This window comes from Haemaphysalis longicornis, unplaced genomic scaffold (assembly GCF_048455015.1).
Source record: "Haemaphysalis longicornis isolate Haplotype H1 unplaced genomic scaffold, Haemaphysalis longicornis Haplotype H1 scaffold_3, whole genome shotgun sequence".
Classification (NCBI taxonomy): Eukaryota; Metazoa; Arthropoda; class Arachnida; order Ixodida; family Ixodidae; genus Haemaphysalis; species Haemaphysalis longicornis.
The window spans coordinates 230904711-230932193 of NW_027526335.1; the positions used below are offsets into that span (position 1 = coordinate 230904711).

A 27483-nucleotide genomic window follows, 5' to 3' on the forward strand; every position below is an offset into this window, starting at 1 on the left:
AAAGGACATCCTACAGGGGACAAAAAGTGCAAACAGCGCTACAAGACACCTTACGTGTTGAGGCAGCGCGAATGACTCCGACAGCAACAAGGCCTCCACCATCAACGACGCGGCAGTGGAGTCGAAGAAACCAGAGGACAAAAAGAGACAGAGCACTCAGAAGCCTTCCCGCCGCTGGCAACCCCGCACAACATGGAGGGAGCTGGACGACGCTCACGCTCCCAGTCCAGAAGAAGGGGACGACAACAACGCAGCGCCTCACGCTCGGCATCTCAGAAGAACAAGATGGAAGGAAGCCTCGACGCTAAGGTGAGTTGGGCAACGGCGGCCTCTCAGGGTAACACCGCACACAAAGTAACAAGTACGAAGAAAAATGATACCCCACCCCTTGCAGGCGAGGAAATCACTCGCATTCGACAAACCCTCGAATTGGTTCTAAAGGAAAACAGGCAGCTCAAAGCTGAAATTGCTATGCTGAAGCGTAACCAGACAACTGCAGCTAACGTAACTTCCCTCACTCCCTCTCCACCAACTGCCAACATCGTGTGCGCCTCCGAAAACACCTCTCCTCCGATTAAAAGGAAAGCCGCGGATATTCCTCAGGGCACCGCCCAACAGCAAGACCTCTTGAATCTGGAAAATAATCTTGTAGGCCAAATCAACAAAATTGGCAGCATGGTTACGGCCTTAGCCGACACCTTCACTAAGCAGCAAGAAGCCTGGAGCGCCAAATTTGTCGCCATAGAAGACACCATCACACGTATGCAACAGACTACATCCAACGCCGGCCCACAAAGGACAACAAAAATGTACATGCGTCCCCTTAATGTTGTAGCGGAAGGACCCAAGAAATCTGAGTCTACTGGCGACCGTCATGGAGCAGAACCGCAATAAAACATATCGAATTTGGCAATGGAACTGCCGAGGTTTCAAAAACAAACGAGGAAATTTGCAACAATACATCAATATGCTCACACCTGACAATCCTGATGTTATAGCCCTTCAAGAAACTAATGGCCAGGCGAAGCTTACGGGCTTTAGCCCATTCAGTTCCTCCCCCTCGTTGGCACACAGGAAAAAACGTATGGGAGTTACAACCCTGATTCGAAGAAACATCCCAGTCATCCAGCATTCAACGGACATCGAGGAACCAGAAAATGTGTTAACTGAAATTATTTCTGGGCGGAAACAAGGCGGAGGTAGTCTCTTTGTTTTAAATGTGTATAGTAGCCCTAGTAAGACGCACTCCTTCTCCAAGCTTCTCAGAAAAACTATGGACCTAGCCAGACGTCAACCTGTGGTTGTCCTTGGTGACTTTAATTCCCCACACCCGGCGTGGGGATACCCCAGAGAGGTCAAGAAAGGAAGAATATTATGGGAAGATGCGCAGTCATTAAGATTGACCCTGCTCACTGACCCTACATACCCCACAAGGGTGGGTAACAGCGTCACAAGGGACACCACCCCGGACCTCACTTTCACAAAAAATATCAAGGAGGCCATCTGGAACAACACGCGTAGAAACCTCGGAAGTGATCATTACATAGTCGAAACAATTATCCAGACCGGACCAGCTAAATCAATGGGCAGACGACATATGATTACCAAGTGGGACACATTCCGGAAATTACGAGAAGCAAATGTAGAACCAGATGGGGCAGCGATCGAAGACTTGGATGAGTGGATTTCGGAGCTACAAAGCCATGTTGACCTGGCCACACACATTATACCCGAAGAGGCAGACTTATGGCAGGCTGACTCCAGACTTCTACACATGTGGGAGGCTAAAGCCAGCATCCAGGCGCGGCTCCACAAGCAGAAACTGAATCGCCCCCTTCGCAGGAGATTAGCAAGACTTAATCGGGAAATTGAAGCACACGCTAACTATCTCACGAATCAGCAATGGCATACTGTATGCGACCGCATGGATTGCCAAATGGGGAAAATCAGCACGTGGAATACGTTAAGAAGCCTCCTGGACCCCAACGGAGGTAAAACGGTACAGCGAAATAACCTGCTAGCTCTCCTACATACATATGGCGGTGATGAGCAGCAACTTTTGAAAACTATTAAGGACCTCTACATTAAAGAGGGAGACCCAGAGCCGTTGCCAGAATACACTGGTCCTGAAAACTCCGAACTCGACAGGCCTCTAACGGAGGCTGAAATTCGAGCTGCACTAACGAATCTCCGGACCAAATCGGCACCTGGCCCGGATGGAGTCACGAATAAACTGCTGACTAACTTGGACGATCCTTCCATAGCCGCCCTCACACGGTACATGAACCAGTGCTGGGAACGAGGGCAAATCCCGCCCGCCTGGAAAACAGCTAAGATCTCCATGATACCGAAACCGGGCAAGGAACTCAAGTTGGAGAACTTACGGCCTATTTCTCTTACGTCTTGCCTGGGCAAGCTTCTGGAGCATGTGGTGCTGAATAGGTTGTACAAGCACATGGAGACAAACCACTTGTTTCCTCACACGATGGTGGGTTTCAGGCCCAAGCTTTCCACGCAAGACGTTATGCTGCAACTAAAACACCAGATCTTGGACATTCAAGGTTCGGACCTTGACACTAGAGTTATACTTGGACTGGACCTCACCAAGGCATTCGACAACGTCAGACACGATGCCATTCTATACAATCTGGCCGAGCTTGGAGTCGGGCGCCGTGCCTATGCATACATCAAGGACTTTCTGTCTCATCGCACGGCACGTCTCACCCTGGGAGGACTTGAATCGGAGCTCATTCAAATGGGGAGTCAGGGCACACCACAGGGATCCGTACTGTCGCCCTTCATCTTCAACGTCACCATGATCAAGCTGCCTCCACTCCTAGAGGCTATTCCTGGTATCCAACATAGCCTCTACGCAGATGATATTACAATCTGGGCGACTGGAGGCAGTGATGGAGACCTGGAGGAAAGGCTGCAGCAAGCTGCCGATGCAGTCCACGCCTACATCACCCCGAGAGGTCTTGCTTGCTCACCTCAAAAATCGGAGATCCTTTTCTACCAACCTCCCAAACAGGGAAGAAGAAAGAAAGACGTCCCGAACATTCAAGTGTATATACAGGGCAGCCTGATTCCACGCGTCGAGTGCATTCGCGTACTCGGCCTTCGTGTTCAAGCAAATGGAGCCAACACAGCTACTGTATCGACGTTGAAATCTAGTGCGGAGCAAATCAGCCGACTTATAGCCCGCATAGCTAACAAACACCACGGCCTCAAGGAGGCAAATTTACTGCGCCTGGTTCATGCTTTTATTATAAGTCGCATCATATACGTGGCTCCTTTTCTGAACTTCAAAAGAGCAGAAATAGAGAAGCTCCAGTGCATCATCCGGAAAGCCTACAAGCAAGCTGTAGGAATACCCGTCATGGCATCCACGGAGCGCTTCCAAGCAATGGGGGTGCACAGTACCCTGGAAGAGCTAGTAGAAGCACAAAGGATGGCACAGCTGCACAGGCTCTCGTGCAGCGAGAATGGCCGCGCAATTCTAAGGTCCCTGCGCATCCCCTTCGCTTCTCAACACGGTATCAAATGCTCTCTGGATGACAGCACTCGATCATACATCCATTGTTCTCCCATACCACGAAATATGCACCCGGATCATCATCAAGACAGAAGAACCGCCAGAGCTACTGCACTTCACCGGCAGCTGTGCGGGAACCCACATGTCCTCTATGTGGATGCTGCGGATTATCACGACCGACCGGCTGCGGCCGTAGCCGTAGTAGACCAGCAAGGAAACTCTGTGACCTCGGGCACAATCATGACGACGCACCCTGAGGTGGCAGAAGAAGCGGCTATTGCGTTCGCAATAGCTAGCACGGAAGCCAAAATTATTGTGTCTGATTCCAAGACAGCAATAAGAAACTTCCTGGCGGGACGAATATCCCGGGCAGCGGCCAAAATTCTTTCTACGTTTATTGGCGACAGATGCAGGCATGTTCGCCTTGTATGGACACCAGCGCACTCGTCCCTGCCGGGGAATGAACTGGCTCACGAGGCAGCCCGAGATTTCGGCAACCAGGCTGACCTCGACGGAGACATCGGGCCTACGTTCACAAGGAGCAGAGACAGGCTGGCCACGTACAGGGAGATCACACACCACTACAGGTTGAGTCGCCTCAAGTACCCTGCACCACACTCTTCCCTCAACAGATGGCAGTCGGTTGCGTGGAGACGAATACAGTCGAACACCTTCCCCAACCCTGTTCTCTACAACCGATATTACCCAGACACGTATTCCGACAGATGCAAGTGGTGTGCAGACAAAGCCACCCTACAACACATCATATGGGCATGCCCACAGAAACCTCGTTCCCCTAATAGAGCATTAAACATCAGGACTCAGGAGCAATGGGAGGCCGCCTTGCTCAGCTGTCACCCCGACGTACAACTACTCGTCCAGCTGGCGGAAGATGCCGCTAGGGCCCACGGGCTCATGGCCGCCATCTAACGGAGAAGGCTAGGTGACTTCCTCCCTGTCACCCCCTTCCTTCTACCAGTTTGGGCTCAAATAAAGTTCCTTCTCTCTCTCTCTCTCTCTCTCTCCTCTTAGGTGATTTCAATGCTCCCCATGTAGCCTGGCGGCTATCGCGTAACCACCAAAAAGGGAGGAGGCGTGTACAACATGGCGCAGCAATAACAGTTAACTCCCTGGAATGACCTAGCCACCCCAACCAGAATAGGACATAGTGTATCCAGGGACACAACCCCTGATCTCACCTTCTCTTATAACATCAGAAACCTGGAGTGGCTCCGACTGGATGAAACGTAATGGAGCGATCACTATATAATAAGTCTGTTGTTGCCCATTACAGAGGCCCGCAACGCCTCGGAAAAGCAAAGATCACTGACTGGAAAGCATTCCGTGAAGAGACCCAACCGTTCAACCTCGATTCCATTGAGCAATGGTCAGAAGGAATAATCCAATCGGTTTTCAAACACACCAAAACAATTCAGCTTACCACCAAAAACCCTGACACTGACCCGAACCTCCTACACCTATGGGAGGCTCACAGAAGCATGATCAATGGCAAAAAAAGAAAACCAACCGTACCCTCAAGCTCCGCATAGCTCAAATTGCTGCCGAGGCCACGGAATATGCACATCATCTCAGTAGACAGAATTGGAACCAATTTTGCGACCAACTACAAGGCACGCTGAGCAACCGCCGAACTTGGAACATTCTCAAAAAGCTTATCAGTAATACAGAAACGAAGGCAGCCGCCGCACACCATATACGGCGTCTCACTCACCAATACCAAAGGGAAGACCAACAATTACTCAGAGACCTGGCTGACCGCTACATAGGGCCCATCACCGCCACCCCTCGTCTGCTCTCCCCTTATGCCGGTAACTCCAACCCCGACCTTGACAGCCCTTTTACGGAGGCGGAAATGAGCGCAGCTCTCCAGACCCTGACCAGAAACACAACGCAAGGTCACAACAAAATCAACAAGACACTAAAGAACCAGGACGCTCATGCCATAGAATGGTTAGTGCAATACATCAGCGAGCAATAAAAAAAGGGCCAAGTACCAGCTTTCTGGAAACATGCCGACATCAGCTTAATTCCCAAACCAGGAAAACCCATAAATTTCACAAACCTACGTCCAATTTTCCTGACATCAAGAGTAGGCAAGGTATATGAACACATGGTGCACAATAGGCTTGCCCCTTACCTCGAAGACAATGATCACTGGCGTCACAGCATGTACGGCTGCCCCTTGCACCTTTGTACTCAAGATATACTCCTGGAAATCAAAGAAGAAATCCTCGACAATCTAAGCAGCCAACGCAAAAGCGCAAGCTTGGCCCTTGACGTCAAAGGGGCCTTCGACAATGTCAGCTACCATGCTATATTAGAAGTCCTACAGTCAACCCAATGTTGTGAGTGGACATACAACTTTGTTCAAAATTTCTGGACAGACCGCACCGCGAGAACTGGCATAGGGAACCTTAGAACAGACAAACTCCCGACACCACCGAAAGAAACACCCCAGGGCTCTGTCATATCACCACTACTTTTCAATTTGGCAATGAAAGACCTTCCAGCACAATATAATAACATCCGAGGCATCAGTCAGGGTATCTACGCCGATGATATCACAATATGGACACGCACGGGCTCTGCTGGCACGCAGCAGGACGCCTTGCAAGAAACGATGCAAACCACCGAACAGTACCTTCGCTGACGTGGCCTGTACTGCTCTCCAGAAAAAAATCCGAATTACTGTTCCTTAAAAAACGACCCAGAGGTCGACCCCCGGCGCCAATTCTTGATATAGAACTTCAAATCAACGCTCCCATTCCACAAGTCAAAACTCTCCGCCTACTAGGACTTACGCTACAGCAAGGCATGGCAACGCTCCATAAACTGCAAACCGCAATTCATCAAGTTCTACATCTCATACGCCGTATCACAAATCGCCGACATGGCCTCAATGAAGAGGACACTATTACAATTGTACAAGCATTAATAACGAGTAGAATTACGTATGAAACGCCATATCTAGTCCTGAAAAAACGAAAAAGAAAAACTTAATATCTTGATCCGAAAAGCCTACAAGTTTTCTCTCGGTTTACCCCTCACTGCTTCTACAGGCAAATTATTGCATTTAGGCCTGCACAACACTTGGGAGGAATTGGCTGAAGCCCAGAAAACTAGCCAATTGGAACGCCTAAAACTCACAAAGACTTGAAGACACACCCTACTAAAACTGGGGCTGCGTTCCAATTCGCGGACAGCTTCGTAGACAGCCTACGAAGCAGTCTCACTAGACGTCTAAAGGAATAAAATTGGAACGGCGCCGCGGTAGCAAGCGCAACACCACCGCAGACGACAGCGTCATAGCAGACATGTTGAGTTGCGCAAGCCGCAAGTTTCGTAACTATTATTACTATTGTTATTACAAACGTTAAATAATTAAAAAGTTAAGCAAAGACATCTTCATCACTAGTAATTTATACTAAATATTTAAATAGAGGAACAAGTGGTTTTGTTTCAACATTAATACGCAAAAAGGTGGCGCTGGCGTCACTTATTAGTTTAGACAGGAAGGTAGCCTGCATCGTTGCTGACTTCGATGCTGTCTCCTCGAAGCAGTCTTCGTTGACTGCGTCGTTCGAATTGGAACGGAACTTAACATGGCGGACTGTCCGCGAAGACGGCAACGAAGCTGTCTAAACGGTAAATTGGAACGCACCCTGGGTTACGAAGTCCCGAAAGACAACAGCGCTAAACAACGCATTCCTCTACATGTTAGGAAAGGGCGCTTCGGTCGCCGACGAGCGCGGACGTGTCCTCGCAACGCTCCTGAGTTTCACGCCCGAAGTACCGTCACAGAGCCAAATCGTACAAGACGGAATCTTGAAGCGCTAGGACACAGGGACAAGCGAGTGGGACAACACAAGGCGCTACTTCCAACAGTTTTATTAGCAGACGAAAACACATATATATACACATGACCACTGGCCCACGTCATGATACAATCTTACACGTCACACTCCATTCAGAAAATCACGCTCTTTCTTGGATAAGGCGACAGACGCAGTACTAACACAATCGCGGCCCGCTTTCGCTATCATGTCAGCTTCTATTATTTCTCGCGTAAGCTGACTCTTATGCTTGGCGACAACTGCGCACTTGTCGAACAGGGGCTTGCAACCATGCTGCTTACAGTGTGACGCAAGCCATCCCCCCGTGTTGTTTTTTACATTATTGCCGTGTTCACGGAGACGATCATTTAGGCACCGCCCTGTTTGGCCGATATACCTTTTCCCACAGTCCAACGGAAGGCTGTAAACAACGCCTTCTGCGCAAGCCACAAAGCGATTTAAGTGCTTTTTGTTGCACCTCGGTCTCGTGGGAAGGCTGGGGTCAGTCAGTCTGCATAGCTTGCCCAATTTGTTGGGAGCCGAAAAAACGACCCTTACTTTTGACCGCTCGGCTATCTTTTTCAAATTGTGAGAAAGTTTGTGCACATAGGGCATAACCGCCGTTTTTTGCTTTTCGATGGGCGTTGCCTCAAACTCACCGTTGCCTCTTTTTTTCTTTTCCTTGAGCAATGATTCCGCTACTGAAACTAACACATGTTTGGGGTACCCTGCCTGAGACAGGCGCTCATCTTGATTGCCAAGGCTCTGACTCCCAACTTCGGCTCCCAACAAATTGGGCAAGCTATGCAGACTGACTGACCCCAGCCTTCCCACGAGACCGAGGTGCAACAAAAAGCACTTAAATCGCTTTGTGGCTTGCGCAGAAGGCGTTGTTTACAGCCTTCCGTTGGACTGTGGGAAAAGGTATATCGGCCAAACAGGGCGGTGCCTAAATGATCGTCTCCGTGAACACGGCAATAATGTAAAAAACAACACGGGGGGATGGCTTGCGTCACACTGTAAGCAGCATGGTTGCAAGCCCCTGTTCGACAAGTGCGCAGTTGTCGCCAAGCATAAGAGTCAGCTTACGCGAGAAATAATAGAAGCTGACATGATAGCGAAAGCGGGCCGCGATTGTGTTAGTACTGCGTCTGTCGCCTTATCCAAGAAAGAGCGTGATTTTCTGAATGGAGTGTGACGTGTAAGATTGTATCATGACGTGGGCCAGTGGTCATGTGTATATATATGTGTTTTCGTCTGCTAATAAAACTGTTGGAAGTAGCGCCTTGTGTTGTCCCACTCGCTTGTCCCTGTGTCCTAGCGCTTCAAGATTCCGTCATGTCATACCAACAGGCCCAAAGCAGCACCCTCGTGAAATCGTACAAATTGACTTCACCAACGAGTTGTCCTCAAAGTAAGGACTCTCTTGACATACATTTTATGTCGCTACCATTCCCGATACCAGCACTACCGCCTTCCAAAATCGCCACCACGCCGCTGTGCCGCTAGGCCTAATATTAGGGCTAGCAGTGAGAAACTCTATGGCCTCGTTGGCCTGTCCCTGCGACACCGGCGCCCCCCGTGCTAGCCGAGGAAACCTCCTACGCAACGGCGGCTCTGTATGCACCGCAAGACAACTGCACCACCATGAACGCTGCCATCGCCCCCGGCAGCGAGGGAAATTCAAACCCTTCTTCAGTCCCCACCACCTCCCACGCACCAGCACCGGAAAATGTGCCTAGCGCTTCACTAATCCAGATGGCCTCCGGCATGGAATACGGCGTTGCTGGAGAAGACATCGATCTGCAAGTCCTGAATGAACCAGGATTGAAGGAAATTCGCCAACGGGCGGCAGCCGCGACCGCAGCAGCCGCAGCATACACAGCGCCGACCAACAACAAACCCATGCGAAAGCAGCACCGCAAGAAAAAGAAATACCAGCCCTCCAGAAGACCCGCTGCCAACGGATGATGTTAAAATCGTGCTGCGACCACAAGGAGGCCTTTACCTTAACCAAGAGAACGCAGCCCCTTTGGCCGGCACCATCTTCAAGCAGGCAAACCTCACCAACACTCACGAAGACCAACTCCGAATTAACCAACGATCGAACTTTATAGTCATCAGCACACCGTCTGAAGCACGCGTCCAACAGTACTTGAATCTCCAAACCCTTCCATGGAACAACACCAGCTACGCCTTGGCCAACCATAGCCCTCCGCGCAGTAGAACCGTAACAGGGGCACTCTTTCAAGTGATGGGCACCCCTCAGCGATGATGACACCACCATTATGGACAGTCTCGTTCAGTACAATCCTACCATCTATGTCCTTGAGGCAAAACGAATCCGTGGCACAGGAATCGTTCAAGTGCTCTTTCTCGGCCCATTAATCCCCTTCTGGGTCCGCAACCGTGCCGTCATCCTCCGGTGTTACCCTTTCAAGCGGAAGTCGGAGGCCTGCTCGGCCTGCTGGAAACCAGGCCACAGGCGTGACGTATGCCCCAACCCTCCCCCACAACCTCAGTGCACCACTTGCGGAGCTCCAGGCCCCACACCCGACCACCCTTGCAAACCCAAGTGCATCCTCTGCGGCGACGCCCACGTCACCGGAGCGGCCGGATGCCCCAAACGGTTCCAGCCACGCCGCAAGACCCCCGCCACAAACCAGCAAACCACCACTACTCTACCACCTGGGAATCCCAGCACTGCAGCCTATCCACCGCTCAAGCACATCCACAACAGGTCCTACAGCCAGGCTGCCCATAGCTCGGTAAGTGCCCAGGGCCTGCTCTCTCCCCCACCCTCTCCACAATCCACAACACGACAATGGCAAGATGAGATGGCGGCACTCCGCCGAGAAATGCAAACGCTCCGCCACACAATCACCCTACTACGCCAGGAAAAGGAACGCCTCACACGCGAAAACGCCCGAATCAAACAGCAAGTCTCCCTCACCAATCCGCAGCCTCTAGCTCTCAATGACTCGTCATAATCTTCCCCCCTCAAAAGACGGGCATCCGCTCCAACTAACACACCACCGGCCTCGGTAACGCATGACGCGATTACGTCCCTACGCACAGAAGTAGAGTCCGCTTTTACCGCCCTAAAAAATCACACCGCGGAACAAATCAAAGCCATCCAAGTCACTGTGCACGACCTCCACCAAGAAATGCTAAACTGGATGCAGGCAGCCATTCTGCAGCCCATCCCACCTCCCTCAGCTCATACCCCACTAGATGCTCCAATAGAACATGGCGAAGAATTCTAAGCCGCAAATTATATGGCAATGGAATTGCAGAGGGTACAGAACCAAACGCTCTAACCTCCAGGCATTCCTCACCACACTCGACGAAACACCCCTCCTTATAGCGCTACAAGAAACACACACGCCAACCAAACTTCCCAATTACAGAGCACATCAGGATACTGGATTCCCTCAACTAAGCACTCTTGTACACAGGAATACAGCCACCCAACAACGCATGCTCAACGCTGGCATCCCTCATGTATTCATTACTCTTTTACGCCCCAAACCAACTAGTACCTACTTACACGTCTTGAATGTCTACAGCCCACCCAAATCCACCTATACTAATGTCAAAGCGCTATTTCAACATGCCATACACCATTCCATAGCCCTGCCACTACTCATTATGGGCGACTTCAACGTGCCACATATAGCATGGGGATACACACGCACCACCCGAAAGGGTAGAATACTATGGGAAGTTATATAGGCACTCCAACTCACAATGCATAACGACCCTCAACAGCCCACCAGATGAGGCAATAGCGTGCAGAAGGACACAGCTCCCGACCTAACCATAACGAAAAACATATCCAACGCCACATGGAACCCACTTCCACAATCCCTAGGAAGTGACCACTTCATCACTCAAACACAAATTATCTGTAGCACTCATACACGCCCCCCACGAAAACAACACACCCTTACCAACTGGGACCAATTCCGAACCAACAGTCTAGACATCCCGCCCCCTAACACAAAGTGAGCTCGAAACATGGATAACATCTGTCCTACACGCCAAAGAACAGAGTACCTGTCTCATCGACTCCAAAATCCCCACCCCATACGTTGACCCTCACATTACTCACCTATGGGAAGCTTATTGCAGCATCGAAAAACGACGGCGTAAGCACAAACACAAAAGAGCACTCAAACTCAAACTAGCTCACCTCCGAACACAAATAGAACAGCATGACCAAACTCTCGCGCGATCGAATTGGAACTCCCTCTGCGATGACCTCAAAGGACAGCTCTCAACCAGAAAGGCATGGCAGATACTTCGTGGCCTCATAGACCCCAATGACACCAAACAACAATCACAACACCGAACAACCCAATTAATCCATTCGCTCCAAACACCCCCGGAAGAAACCATAAAAACACTGAAGGACTTGTACATCCCCCAACCGCTACCCGCAAATCCCACTTCAACTTGCTACACGGGAGCACCAAATGCAGCCCTCGATTCCACTATTAGCGGTGAGCTCGACCACGGGCGGCGCTGCGAAGTGCGACTCCGTGACGTCGGCTTAGGGATTCTCGCATTTGTCGTCTGCTTCACTTGGGCTCGCTCTCACCGCTGCTTCCTTGCGCTCGGTTGACGTCTGATGCTTGTGCGCACCAGATTTTGCGAGTGCGTAACTTTTTATCATAACAATAGACTTAAAATCACATAAACTAGCTCAGGGCGTGAGTTTAAGTATACTTTTGGATACCGCTACGGAAGAAACATTGCCGGCGTCGCCCCATTCCTTGCGAAGCCGGTCCTGTGCGGAGCACGAAGAGTCGGAGCTAGGCGTCAGCTTCTGTATAGAGCAATCTTTCTAACAAAGAAAACGGCCAGGTGCTAGTAACCGACAACAGCGAAAATACAAGACCAAAACAAATTCCAGGCCTTTGGGACTGTCGGCTTTGGCAGAAGTCATTACGATTCCCAGTAATCATATGAATGGTAGAACAGTTTTTGCAAACTTGCCGAACGCTCGAAAGTGTTGCATCACATCACTTTACGTTGTCATGGGATGAAAGTATGCCGACATGCGCTATTGCACGCAAAAAATGTAAATTCAGTTCCAAATAACCTATAGTGTGTACAGGCGCGTGCTGGCTTTATACCAGGTTTCCAACCAGTATCGAGATTTATTGAGCAATACAAGTCACGTCTACGGTAAAGATACAGTGACACTATGCTTGTTCAGACCTGGGGGGCTATTTTAGTACATTTCCGGCAGTCATATCTTCCCAATATTCAGATATGCGTTATAGGAAAACTGCACTCAAGAGGATGTTGAAGAGGAGAAGAAAACTTTATTTAACTTTAAAATCGAGCTGATTAGTGGGCTGGGTCCTCAGTCCAGGACAAGAGAATAAGGGTAATTCTCTTCAATCCATCGGACGCCATCCCGAGTAGACCAAGATTTATTTTTTACACCTGGAAGGGTTGGAAAACGGTAAAGAGCTGCTAGGAAATATTCGTCGGTTTCGATTCTTGTAATATATGCACGCATGCTATTTATTTTGTTTGTTAGCGTGTACATAAAGCCTTCAACACCGTAATCATGTCATAATTGGTCGGGTTCAGAGTCACCTCGTTATGATAAGGATGGTTACGACAGAAATTCGGAGCACAAGAACTGCCTTCGGGTACTCTGGACAACGTGGTCTGGGGCGCGATCGCGGTGGCGTAGCACAAACCTTCTCTTTGTATTTGCATGTGAATAGGCAACGCACGCTACGGATCTGCACCTTCTTGCACGCATTCATAACGAAAGCCCATTTGTGAAAAAGGGAATGTATGCCATACAGCCTTAAGAAAATATACACACAATCTTCGTGAGCCTACCAAACATTCCCAAACGTACTAATAAGACATTTGTGGTGGTGCAGAAAAATTAATGCGTTCGGAACAGAAGAAAAAAAAACATTCATCTGATACTAGTCAACAACAATGAGAGAAATAGAAGACGGCCATTTTATTTCCTGCTGTGCGATGCGCGTGTATACGGAGGGACCCACCGCTTGGCGCGTAGCATTAAACTGTTGAGTCTTCATAAGAGCATCTCAAAAACAATTCAGGGAAGCCTATGCATTTCAAATACTTATCGATTATCTCTGAGCGCTGAACCCCGCGAATAAGCAAGGAAGGACGAGTTATAAACGATCATCTGACCGAGGCTCAAGAAGGTTGTTCTCTCTCTCTTCAAGTGTTGCAAACTTGTGGGGGATACAGATTGAAGTTATTTAGATGTGTCAGAAGCTGGCAAAAATAACTGAATTAATAGAAACACACTTTTTGATGCCCTAAAGCATCAAAGCGGGCGATTTCCAGCGAAGGCACTGCTTCCCCTCAGAAGCGAAGTGTAGCAGACGACAGCGGCGCGAGTCCCTAAGCCGACGTCAGAGCCAGGGGGCGCCACTCAAACATCTCATCGCCAGTAACTATAGAGGAAGTGAAATCGACCATATCAACCCTACGCCGGCACACAGCCCCGGGCCACGATAAAGTAACAAATACGACACTTAGACATCGCAATGACGATCTCATCACGCAGCTTACCGATTTCTATAACCAACACTGGACGTCAGGCACCCTTCCAGCAGCCTGGAAACACTCGGACATCACGCTACTACCTAAACCGGGTAAACCATCCTCTATACACAACCTCCGACCATATCTTTGACCTCCTGCATTAGAAAATTGCTAGAGCACGTCATCTACAATTGTATTTCCTACTATCTAGAATCTAAAAGCCTATATCCTCCCAGTATGTTAGGCTTCCGCCCCGCCCTCTCCGCACAGGATGCCCTTTGACAATTCCACCACGACTTAATAAAACACCCACCTGCCAAAGATAACTCGGCGGTACTCTCACTTGACCTGCAAAAGGCTTTTGACCACTTATCACATGAGACGATCCTCGCAGCCATCAGCGACCTCGGACTGGGAATCCGATTTTATATCTATATCCACAACTTCCTTTGCCAACGCACAGCCACTATCAAACTCGGCCCCATACCATCCATGCCTTTCCAAATGCCTAATCGCGGGTCTCCCCAAGGGGCAGTTCTCTCACCACTACTTTTTAATATTACTCTCCTTCCACTCGCTCACCAACTCCTCGACATCCCAACACTTCGCAGCACCATTTACGCAGATGATATCACCCTATGGGTGACACGTGGCAGTGATAACCAGATAGAAGACACCTTACAAGCTGGGCTTGACCACATCCTCACACACATCACCCCTCTTGGCCTAACATGCTCGCCCACGAAATCTGCCCTACTTATCATGACACCTCCCAAAACCCGCCCTTCCCCCCAACTGTCAATACGACTATTTGCGAATGAAAACCCCATCCCCCACACTCACGAGCTAAGAATCTTGGGGCTTACTATCACACACAACAGATCTACACTCCCCACACTCAAGTACATTAAGAAATACACAGCCCAAACTATCCACCTCATTAAACGGATCGCCAACCGCCATCATGGCTTAACAGAACTGGACCGACTACGTTTATTACACAGCTTTATGATCAGCCGCATACTCTACCACCTCCCATACATGCATATCACAAACACTCAAACAAACGCCCTGGATGCCATGCTCCGCAAAGCATATCGCGCGGTCTTGCTCCTTCCTCTCGGGGCTCCTACGAATCGCCTTATGTGACTAGGCATCCATAACACCATCCCTGAAATCCTTGAGGCCCACCGGGCAGCCCAACTCGCCAGACTCTCCAGTACACCCACGGGCCATTACATACTCCAAATCACAGGTCATACACCCCTCATAACATCCACTACCCCCCAACGTATTCCACGCAACATCCGAGCTCGCATCCGCATCAAACCACTTCCCCGTCACATGCACCCCATTTTCCATGCCAACCGCCGAGCAGCTCGTGCAAGTCATCATGCAAAACTCCACCTCCCTGACAAACACCTCCTCTATGTAGATGCAGCGAAATACCCACATAAACCGGCCTATGCCCTCGCGGTTACCGGACCTGACATCAATGTCCCGACACACTGCCACCATCTCCACCTCATGTGCAACTACGGCGGAGGAAGCGGCCATTGCCCTTGCGCTCTCCCAGAGCCCCACCCCAATCACCGTCCTATCAGACTCGCAGCAGGCCATCCGGCACTTCTCCAAAGGCTTTATACCCCCGTAGCCCTCAAAATTCTTCTCCAAAGCCCCCAGACCGACCCCGTGCAACTGGTGAGGACCCCGGCCCACAGCGGCATAGCTGCTAACGAGGCAGCACATGCACACGCTCGAGCTCTTACTTCCCGAGCCGCTGTTTCTCGTACACCTATACACGGGCCTCCCGAGACCGAGACCTCTGAGTCTCTCCTCAGTTTCAGGGAAACTACCCTTCATTACCGCCTCCTCCGCCGTAGTCTCCCACCCCCCATCCACACCTATCCCCCGAGGCTGCCCACATGTGGCGGATACTACAAACGCACACGTTCCCTCGTCGTACTCAACTAATACATACACAGCCACATCAATTCCACACACCCCACTACCCCAAGTGCGGCCAGCTGCATGCTCTGTATCACTCTCTTTGCGAATGTCCTGCTCACCCATATTCCCCACTCACCTCCTCATCACACTTGGAGTAGGCCCTGGGCCGCTCCGAGGAGTCCAGCCAAGTGCTGGTCACCTGCCGAGCTCTGGCGGTCGCGGCGGACCTCTGGTCATCCGGTTTTCTTTTTTTCAAAATAAAGTTTGTTCTCTATCTTTCTCCCTCTACATGTTAGAGAGAACATCACTGTCGCCCCGGTACCAAGAAATATGCATTCTCTCCACGACAAAGCACGACGCAAGGCCAGAGTTCAAGCTCTTCGAACTGCATACAGGAAACGGCCTGACGTTAGGTCCGCAGACGCATCACTTTACACCAGTCGATCAGCCCACGCCATCAGCATAGTCAATAATCAGGGACTGGAGCTAGCTTCTGCTTCTATACCTACCAAGGACATCGACACCGCCGAAGAAGCAGCCATTGCACTTGCAGCTACAACTGACAAAGAACACGTCACCATCATATCAGACTCCCAGACAGCCTGTCGAAACTTCCAAATTGGACGCATTCCATCAACAGCAGCAAAAATTCCATCGGGTCACCCTGATTTACCCGCAATGTTTATCATATGGACATCGGCTATTTCATCACTGGAAGGGAATGAGGCGGCTCATGCCGCAGCCGGAGCTCATACACACCGGGTGTCTCCTTCTGGGATGTCAGCCAGCCCAACACGAGAAATAATGGCCACAATGTACAGTGACATCCTGGCCCACTACCGCTTGGGACGAAGAGCCTTTCCGCCTCCACATCCTAACATGTCTCGCGAAGACACGGTCATCTACAGACAATTACAAACACATTTCCACATGGTACATTACTACACTCAATGCATCCGATATTGTACACATACACTTATAAATTATGCATAGAGCCATGCACTCTCTACCACATTGTATGGGAGTGCCGCCACACACCATCCCTTGCCCCAAATTCCAATACCTCATTTGAGCAGTGGGAGGGTCCGTTGACCAGCTCCAACCCGGATCACCAACAACGCGAGACCGGCTGCCAAGACCCAGGGCTTCGTGGTCTAAGGTGGGGGAGCACGTTAGGTTGAACCCAACAACATTGACTTCTCAATCAAATGTTTATTTCTCCTCCTCATTAATTTTGCCGCGATGAGGGCAAGTTTGTATTCTGTAGCGCTGACAGATAAACAGTCCATCTTTCGCGAGTTGAATTTGTTGCATTTACAAAAGAGGCGTTTTTTCTGGTTCAGCATACGTAGCAAAGAAGTATTTAACCCAGGGGCGCTCGCTTAGATTTCACTCGAACCAAGGGTATATTTATCCGGAAGTGGTAACTTTTGTTTTGAAGGGCGTCAGATTGTCATCAAGGGAGCGCTCCCAAAATGCGTGAGAAATTTATCTGAAGAAGCTAGTTCATCATTGATGGCCTCAAAATTTGCTTTCTTTTAGTTTCGAATTAGTTTGTACTGTCTAGGATCGCGCTGTAGGCGAGATGACCTTGTGAAATGAAAAGCAAAGTGGCCGCTTAGACGGGGAAGAAGAGGTCGTAATGAAACATTTTCAGAGCGTGTTGTAACACGAGTTCAAAAATGTTGGCGGTAGAGCTAGTGACACGAGTGGGTTCTTTACGAGTTGCAAGAAGTTAAAAGTTGAACATATATCAAGAAAAGATAGGCACTCGGCTGACCCAGTTGGGTCGGTGCAGCCACAATATTGCCACAAAATTCAGGGAAAATGAAAATCGCCCAGAAGAAATACCGAGGCTTTTGGAAAACTAGCAGTGAGGAACGTTGTTTAACAAATCATGTAGTTCATCACAAAAATAGTCCCCGCAACTAGGTAGCGGATAGCCGACGCATAATATTATGTGGCTATGGTTAATACGTATTCGAATGCAAAAGAATTCAAGAGGTGATGAAATGGCAACAATGTATGATTCTATCTGTCTAAACCACGGGGCAAGAATAAAATAGGAGGGAAACTCAGCTTCCTGGGGCAGCCTGATAACGTAACAAGCACTTGGCGAACGTCAAGTTTCCGCCATCTGGCGGCAAGCGAAGGAAGTGCGCGGTCATCGCCACGGCCGGAGCGCGTTCTGTTCGCGCTCGCCCAGTCCAACCCGGCCGCGGCATCGCGTCGGCATTTCGCCGGGCCGCCGAAACATTCCGTGGCCGAAGCGAGAGTGTGTGCGCTCTTCTGCGCTTCCGTTGGCTAAAGAGCCCGCCTTCGCGATTATTTTCTGTCAAATTTAAACCGGCCGGTACGAGCGAATAAAAGGGGCATTTTCTTTTAATGCGTAAGCAATCTTCAGTAAGCCCAAAATACAAACCTGTAAACGCAAAAAATGTAAAACCAGTAAACGCACGGCCTTATCTCGCGTGTGATGCGCTCGAAGCGAGGTGAGTGCACCGGCCAATTTATGACGCACGCAGGCGCGCGCGCGCGCGCTTCGTCCGAGACAAACGCGCGTTTCGTCCCCGCGTCGCGCAGCAGCTCGAGTGCATAGCGATTCACGCCTTGTGGCGAATGCTGCAAACAACAGTATTGCTTTTAATACATTCAACCAGGTGCCGCTGCCAAATTGTTCGCCGCCACAGCTGCGGAGCTCCTTAGGTCGTATATTATCGTAGGATACATTATCTGGTCGCTCGATCGCGCCGGCCGCAATGGCCGTTTCCTCTCCTATATATTCTTGCTCCGTGGTCTAGATATAGCTACCAACACGCCACCCCAATGTGTGTTCCGCGATCACATCGATAAATGCAGTACTCTTTCTCGCATCAAACATCTGACAGTTGCTTACTTTTGCGGATAACACACTTTCCGTAAGAACAATGATGTCCGCGTTACACGCGTCGACCATACCTGATAACTCATCCCGTTTGTTTATGACGCTCCTGATATATGTGAACATAGCTTACGTTTCGAACCAGCATGCCGATCATTCCGGTCGCGGTGCCGTCTGGAAAGATGCGTCCCCACTGCCGATCTTCCGGAATGCTGGCCGTGTAGCTGCATGAAGCGACACAAAAACAGCTGGGGCAAGAAAGGAGGTAGAAGCTGGCAAGAAAAGTGCTTAGAAGCAGACCACTTAATTGTCATTCTTGTTTCAATCGTATTTACTCGCTTATTCGTTCAATATATTTTTGACCAATATATAATGACATGTATTCGAAATAATATGACCAGTGAGCAGCAATCAATCATCCTAAAACACAATTGTTTTTGTAGGACGAAAGTATGGCTCGGGCACATCGCTCGTGTTGTTTCCTTCTCACTAAGTGCCGAACAACTGTGATTACATTAGTTAATATTGAGTGCGCTATGGATGGGGCATGTTGGCAAAACTCTGCGCCGTCGATAGGTGCTAAAGATGTGGATGCGGTCGCTGCCTAATTTGGCGGAATATGAAGAATATGATTCGACGAGGCCCGGCGCAGCCCATGAAAGGTCAACCGTCATGTCATTCTGGGTGGGATGAAGGCCGATGCGCGTCATGTAAAGTGAATAAGTGTGAGGCATGAGGGCAACACGAATAATAATATTGGTGGGTGAGGTGCCCCGGGCAGCTGCGTGTGAACAGCCCCATTGATGATCGTGTAAAGCCATGCGAGGGAACCAGGAGTGCAGGACAGCAGCCGCTTCGTTCGGCTGCCTCGGATTGGTGCTCTGCCTGTCTGTCTGCCTCTCTACGTCTGTGCCCGTCTCCGTGTGCGCGTCCGTTTCCTACCTTGGAACAAAGTATGTGCTCTGCTTAATAATTAGCGCGTGCACACCGACCTTTCACAGGACCCAAAGGCAGGTAAACCGAAAATACCCACGATTCACCGAGGGGCAGCTGTTCGTTTTGCCTCTTATTTCCAATTCACCACGTCAGGTAAAACGAGGCGGTTATTGTGGTTGAAACAACTACATAGACAGGCTTTGTGGCCCCACGTGGTTTGGAATACGTAATAATAATACGTGCCGTAACGGGAAGAAGCCGGCCACACTAACATTTGCATTAATTTTCTTAAAGGAATGAAGGCTGCATAATTAAGGGCTTTCAGAAAACGTAAATTCTTAGGTGTATTTTTTCATTGTGCAGCGTGCATCGTTGGGCCGGGAATAGCTGAGTTCGCTACACTTTTAGGTCGATCTGTGCAAAGAATTAAAGTTACAAAATGGCACTAGGGCTGTTGAGTCCCGCTTTGCAGTGCAAATACATTAGGCTTTGTCATTTTTAAGCAGTTCGTAGGTGCGTAAATATGAGGTCTTACCTGAAATTGAGGCACTGTTGCAGGGAATCGAGCACGTTCCCCATAGTGCCGCCGATGATCACGCTGCCGTCGTGCACGCTTACGTTTGAGTACGGCATCCACTGCAGCAAACGCCGAGGGGAATTTTCAGAGTGGCTGCGTTCATGCAAAACACACTGCGCACAGACGGGCGCATGACATGCAATTTCCACTAAGCGGAGTAGAGCAGTACTTCGACTACCTGTTACCTACACACTGACGAAGTGGATGAAATAGTATGACTGAGTACGACGTTGCACAGCTCCTTTTAACTCAGACTTCCTAGTATTAGATGGATATAATTTTCTATGAGCACTTTTATACAGCCAAGGTCTGGATAACGAATGGGGGGGGGGGTGCTGAGGGCATTGTTTGCAGGCCTTAGCCGTGCCAAGATAGTGTATGCTTTCCCAGGCAAACAGGAAATAAATGTTATTAGGCCCATAGATCGTCAGCAGCTGAAGCCTCGTGTTTCAAAGTTCAGCAGGTGAAGCGCAGAAGCTTTGCTGAAGCCCCGTTCACTTTCGTTCTTCAACTATTTGCAGTCGCCCTGAGGTATTGTTGTAGAAGGGTGGTCCCCCCCAAAGCCACAAAAAAGTCGAATCAAAACTTTAAAAATGTAATGCCTGGAGTCATTGCGGTGGCACTGAAACTGCTTGCGTAAAAAGTCACAAAGCGCGTTGCTTTTGTGGATGGGTTCTGTGAAATTGGCAGAAAGAACACCCTTATGCCGGGATTTCCCGACTTGGATTGTATCAGTGGACAAAATTGCCACTGTGTCAGGGGAAGATTGAATAAATTTGTAAACTGCTTATTTCAAGTTGTAATAGCTGTCCGGCATGTACATGCCAGACGGAACTCGCATAAAAATTTCACTGGTGGCATTGTATGAGCAGAATTCGTCTTACGCCTTTCTGACACCCGCCGTGGTGGCTCGGTGGCTAAGGCGTTGTGCTGCTGAGCACAAGGACGCGGGTTCCATTCCCGGCCCCGGCGGCCACTTTTCTGATGGAGCCGAAAAGCAAAAAATGCCCGTGTGTGCGAGATAGTGGCGCACGTTAGAGACCCCAGGTGGTTGTTATATTCAGTTTCGGTTTACTTTTATGTTATTACACCCACAGGGGCGCGTCTGTTCTTTATGCATATATTCAATGTGTGAAGTACAATAAACGGCTTTCGTACGGTGGTGCTGCTGGTGCTTACGTCCTTCGCAAACACCACATTGGCGACGAGGATGGGATAACGACACGTCAGGCTACCTTCAGCATCGAGTGCCGTCCGGATCTGCCCGCCATGAGTTTTTCCGGCCTTGCTCCGCCGCCTCCGTTCCTCCCGGCGCCCGGCCGTCCGTCACTTCCATGGGAGGAGTGGGAGCAGACTTTCACAGTCAACCTTCTAGCGTCCGGAGCAGCTGAGTTCCCTCCAGAGCGACGCAAGGCCATTCTTCTGCATTGTTTGGGGGCGGAAGGGCAGCGTATTTACCGGACGTTACCTGCAGGGTCAAGCGCCGCAGCACCGGCAGTACAAGAGAAGCCTCCCGCACCCGCTACTGACGAGTACGAGTCCGCACTCATCGCCTTACGGCAGCAGTTTTCGTCGTCGTGCAACGTCGTCGTCGAGCGTCATGAGTTCCACCGCCGCAGCCAGCACGCAGGCGAGTCCGTTCATGACTTTGTTGCTGCTTTACGGGAGCTCGCTTCGCATTGTTCGTTCGCTTCACAAAATGATGCTCTGCGGGGCCGATTTGTAGCCGGCGTTGCTTCCAACCGCGTTCGTGAACGGTTGCTGCTCGAGGGTTCCTCCCTTTCGTTCGAGAGCGCAGTGCGAATCGCTCTTCAGTTTGAGCAAGCAGCTGAGGAGCTGAAGGAATTTTCTGCTTGGGTCGAGCCTGTTTCTGTACGGCGTCGTCCCCAGTATTCGCATTCTTCGCGAAAACTCAATTCACAGCCACAAGCGCATTTTCAGCAGAACTTTCCAAGCGCGAGCGGTTCACGTGCGCCGCAGGGGCCCCGCCCCCCTCGGCGAGACAGAGATAGTCGGTCCGTTTCACCGCACTGTTTCCGATGCGGCTCGCGGAATCACCGCGCATCAGCGTCGCAGTGCCCAGCGCAGGGAAAGAAGTGTTTGTTTTGCGGTATCAAGGGCCACTTTCAGAAAGTATGCAACCGCAAGCGACAGCTGCAAGGCAGGATTCGTGAAGTTGGATTTGATGACGATGCTTTGTCAGATGAAAGTTCTGAGCATGTTTTGACTGTGCGGCATCCCGCTCGCAGCGCAATTTACATACAAGTGCGCGTAGCGGATGTCAAGTTGGCGTTCCTTGTCGACTCGGGGTCGTCTGTTTCAATTTTGTCGGAGCAAGAATTTCGCCGACATTTTCGAAGCGGTTTGCTTCTCCCAGCTCCCCACGTCACCTTGCTTGACTATTCCAAGCGGCCAATTTCCGTCCTAGGCTGTTTCCAGGCAGACGTTCAATTTAAAGAGCGCTCTGCACCACTTCTTTTCTACATCGTTCGCCAAGGAACCTGTCTGATTGGCCTTGACGGCATTAAGGCCTTAAACCTTCGTATTCAGGGCCCCACTCTCAAGTGCCTGCACACGTTCGTTGCCCCGTCGCCGCGTGTCAATGACCCGACACCTTGTCACATTCCAACGCAGTCAATAGAGCAAACAAGGCAAGCAAACCTTCCGCCAGCCTTGGCACACGACTTCGGTTCACTTTTCAGCCCTGAGTTCGGCCTTGCTGAGCGGTTCACGCATCTTGTCAAGATTCGGCAAGGCGTGCAACCGGTATCTTCGAAGCTTCGCCGTCTTCCATATTCACTTCGGGAACCAGTCTCGAATGAACTTCACAAGTTGTTGAGCCTTGACATCATCGAACGTATCGATGCTTCTGAATGGGTTTCGCCCATTGTTGTCGTTGATAAGAAAGATGGCAGCATCAGGATTTGTGTTGACCTTCGGGAGCCTAACAAGGCTATTGTACCAGACAGCTTCCCGTTGCCTCACACAGAGGAACTTCTTCATGCCTTGGTAGGGGCGACACACTTCTCAAAACTTGACTTGGCTTCAGTCTACCATCAGGTTCTTTTGCACCCTGACAGCAGGGACTTGACAGCCTTCATCACACATGAAGGGCTTTTTCGGTTCAAAAGAGTTTGTTTTGGGTTAGCTTCTGCGCCAGCTGCATTTCAGAAGATGATGGCCATAATTCTTGATGGCTGCCCTGGTGTGTTGTTCTACATTGATGATGTGATAGTCTTTGGCAAAACTGCAGAAGAACATCTTTCGAACCTAACAACGGTCTTGCAGAAAGTCAAGGACGCAGGCCTGAAATTGGACGACAAATGCCTCTTCGACGTTCCAGAACTTTCTTTTCTAGGTCATAAGGTCACGGCGCAAGGCATCTCTCCGCTTCCAGAGAAAGTTGACTCGGTAGTTAACACTCCAGTGCCAACAGACGTTGCCGCCCTCCGTTCATTCCTGGGTCTGGTAGAATACTATTGCAAGTTCGTTCCACGCTTGGCCCAGGTGGTCGAGCCTATGAGCATCCTGCTTCGCAAGAATGAGCCATTCATATGGTCAGCCGAGGCAGACGGCAGCTTTCGGAGGGTCAAGAAAATGCTCTCTTCAAGTACAGTTCTACACATGTTCGATCCCACACTTCCAGTCATCGTGTCGACCGACGCTTCCGACTGTGGGCTGGAAGCCGTCCTGCAGCAGCAAAATGGCCACGAGCTCCGCACAGTTGCTTTCGCGTCTCGTACCTTGTCATCAGCGGAAAGAAAGTACTCGGTCGGCGAACGCGAAGCATTGGCATGCATTTGGGCGTGCGAACGATGGCACACTTACCTTTGGGATCGCCATTTCAAGATTCGAACGGACCATCAGGCGTTGGTATCGTTGCTGTCGTCGCAAGGACGTGGAAGAAGGCCACTCCGAATTGCACGCTGGAGTGCACGACTCTTATGTTACAATTTCACTGTCGAGTACCGCAAGGGGTCTACCAACACGGTGGCAGATGCTCTTTCTCGGCTGCCAGCTCCCACGGCGGAGGCAGAGCTGGCCAAGGAAGAAGAAATTGTCGTTGGTCGAGCCGTCTTGGGTGACGAAGGAAGAATTCAAGGAAGCCGTCCTCAACGATGGCTGTCTGCAAACGGTCTAGTCGTTCGAGCTCGGTTCTTGACCACCACAAAAATCCGTACCAGAGGAGGCAAAACCTTTCTACTCTGTGCGCGAATAACTTTCTGTTGTTGATGACCTTCTACTGCGCGCAGAGCGCCTCGTTGTTCCGTCCTCGCTCACGGCTCAGTTCATTGCCGTCGCCCACGACACACATCCGGGCATCACGCGCACAAAGGCGCGACTTCGTGAGCTGTTCTGGTGGCCACGAATGGACAAGCAAGCTGAATCTGCTGTGAAAAACTGCCACATCTGCCTGGAGGCAGATACGTCCGCCAAAATATCGCCAGCGCCATTGCAGCCTGTTGACTGGCCTGAAAGGCCGTGGCAGAAACTGGGCCTAGACACTGTTGGCCCATTGGAACATGCACCTCACAATAGCAGATTTGCTATAACGCTGGTCGATTACCATTCCAAATGGCCAGAGATATATTTTTGCAGCGAAGTTGCCACAAGCACAGTCAAACTTAACCAGTGTTTTTGCTTGTGAAGGATACCCGGAGGAGATTGTTTGCGACAATGGGCCGCAGTTCACTTCACGTGAATTTATCACCTTTACCCGCCGCGGTGGCTCAGTGGCTAAGGCGTTGCGCTGCTGAGCACGAGGTCGCGGGTTCGATTCCCGGCTGCGGCGGCCGCTTTTCTGATGGAGGCGAAAAGCAAAAATGCCCGTGTGTACGAGATTTCGGCGCACGATAAAGATCCCCAGGTGGTCAAAATTAATCCGGAGCCCTCCACTACGGCGCGCCTCATCGTCTGCGTTGCGTCGGCGCGTTAAACCCTACAATCAATCAATTTATAACCTTTCTTCAAAACCGAGCCATCAAGCTGTCGCATTCGTCTGTATACTACCCCCAGGCGAATGGGCAAGTCGAGAGGTTCAATCGAACTCTGAAGAACTTCATCCAAGTTTCACTCCTCGAAAGGCGACCTATCCGAGAAGCAGTCACGGACTACCTCGCTATATACCGCTTTACTCCACAGGCTACCACTGGGGTTGCCCCAGCAGTTCTGCTGCATGGACGAATGCCCCGAACAAGATTGAATGTTGTGGGGTTTTCGGCACCAGCTTTTGCAAAAGACCCAGCAAAGGAACCGGCGCGACTGGGCCAAAGGGTCCAGCTTCAACAACAAAGCAGCAAGGAGTATACGGACCGGAGGAGAGCTGCTAAGGAGCCGAAGATAGCTGTGGGTGATTTCGTTCGATTCAAGAAGCCGTCCGTTCGCTTCAAGGGGGATCGCTCCTTTTCCTCGCCAACTGAAGTGTTGGAGAAGAGGGGATCTGCCTCTTTCCGACTTGCAGATGGCCGCACATGGAACGCCTCCAAGCTGTCCCGGGTTCCCCAGAGGGGCACGAGTCCACCATACCAACGTTCGGAGCTACCTGCGCCGCAGCTTCCGGTTCGAGTGCCGCAGCCTGCCCTGCCACCGCCGCCCTCTCCCGGGTCGCAGCCGCCGCCTACTGGCGTACTGCAGCCTGCCGTACCGCAGTCGCCTGCTCCTGATCCGCAGCTGCTTGTTCTAGAGCCTGCCGTGCAACAGCCGCCTTCTCCTGGGCCGCAACCGCGGCCTCCTGGCGTGCTACAGAGCTCTACGAGCCCACTAGCATCTCCGGCCGTGCAGCCGCTGCAGCGTCCCCAGCGGCCGTCTCGAGAGCGCCGGCCACCGGCTTGGCTCAAAGACTATCAGACGCATTAGTTGTCTGTCTGTATAGAACAGTGTGTATAGAACAGTGTGTATGTAGAGTGTAAATATGTACAGTGCATGCTAGGGGTTTCTAACACTTACTAACAACTAATCACTAAGTGAGGGAGTATGTTATATTCAGTTTCGGTTTACTTTTATGTTCTTTCATCCCCAGGGGGCGCGTCTGTTCTTTATGTGTATATTAAATGTGTGAAGTACAATAAACGGCTTTCGTACGGTGGTGCTGCCGGTGCTTACGTCCTTCGCAAACACCACAGTGGTCAAAATTAAGCCGGAGCCCTCCCTTACGGCGCGCCTCATCGCCCGAGTTGCGTCGGCGCTTTAAACCCTACAATTAATCAATCACTCGTTTTTGACATTCTGCTAGCTTCTTGATGTGTATTTTTGAAGCGCTTGCCCAAACTAAACGACGGTAATTGAAGGCAGGTAAAAATATTTATTCATGCAGAACTCGTTTTACGGCCAAGGAAAAACCATGGCTATTCGTGAAACTCTGCTGAATTTACTTCATATCTGTTGAAGATGCAAATTCAAGGTTAAATTCTCATAAAATATTAAACAATTGTTTTAACATGGTCAACGACCTCTATATTGTCTGTGTTTCAATATACCTTTAATAATATGTTCAAGGATGTATTCTTTACTCAGTGCAGTAACACCTGCGTTTTTAGCAATAATTTTCAAAAAGTAAGCTTTACAGCACCTGGGGACCCAGTATAAAATTTAATTCACCTTGTATATCAGGGTGTATTGCTGCACGTGATGCCCCATATTTGAGGCATCCTCATCGAATCGTATCCTTGAGGTGGCGTCTCTAGGTAGAAAATTCTCATTCACACATATAAAGAATAAAAGAGAGCCAAGACTGCTTCCCTGAGGTACACCGGTGATTGCTTGTTTTTTTTTGTCGGAATGTGTACCTTGGTTGTTTACATATTGATACGATATTTTAAATAGGAACCCAGAAGTGTGTTTGCCTTTACACGTACACGCATTGATCTAGTTCGTGTAAATGTATTTTATGATTTGGCCCTGCACCGTGTTTTATCGGCAGCAACCTATCCTTACGAACGCTATGCTACCAGATGACTCTCACGGTGACACACCCTTTGAATGCCCCACAGTTTTCCCACAATCCTTGGGTTGTTCAGCGTGGACAGTGGTCTCTCTAGGTTAGTGTATACTGGGGCCTACCCCTGCCATAATAATTCTCTTATGAGATGTGATCTTCACCGCAGCCTAGGCTCCGCTGTTGAATAAACACAAGCTTTGCGCGAAAATGACAACACATACAAGGACGGGACAGGCACAAACTCTCAACTAAATTTTC

At 50.2% G+C, this 27483-nt stretch overlaps 2 protein-coding genes across 3 annotated transcripts in view; one reads left to right on the forward strand and one right to left on the reverse strand.

Annotated features, from left to right (window-relative positions):
* Positions 1-20368, reverse strand: part of LOC144176040 (putative glutamate receptor) — a 104257-nt gene extending 83889 nt beyond the window's left edge. For both annotated transcript variants that reach the window (XM_077705158.1, XM_077705157.1), the window contains exons 1-2: positions 20247-20368; positions 18909-18999 (exon numbers count right to left, since the gene is read on the reverse strand). In XM_077705158.1, coding sequence (XP_077561284.1) covers positions 18909-18999; positions 20247-20344 — 189 coding nt within the window. In that variant the 5' untranslated portion in view covers positions 20345-20368. The remainder of the gene's footprint in view (positions 1-18908; positions 19000-20246) is intronic.
* Positions 20369-21457: 1089 nt separating this feature from the next.
* LOC144175756 (uncharacterized) lies at positions 21458-26144 on the forward strand. The gene is made up of 2 exons (XM_077704775.1): positions 21458-24369; positions 25750-26144. Exons 1-2 carry the CDS (start codon positions 21558-21560, stop codon positions 26142-26144), a joined length of 3207 nt encoding a protein of 1068 aa, XP_077560901.1. The 5' UTR covers positions 21458-21557.
* The last annotated feature ends 1339 nt before the right edge of the window (positions 26145-27483 follow it).

Excerpts from the sequence above, each read along its gene's own strand:
- LOC144175756 (XM_077704775.1), top strand. The coding sequence starts at position 21,558 with ATGAGTTTTTCCGGCCTTGCTCCGCCGCCTCCGTTCCTCCCGGCGCCC. Across the intron at positions 24,370-25,749 it reads CGTTGGTCGAGCCGTCTTGG|ATGGCCGCACATGGAACGCC; the intron begins GTGACGAAGGAA and ends TCCGACTTGCAG.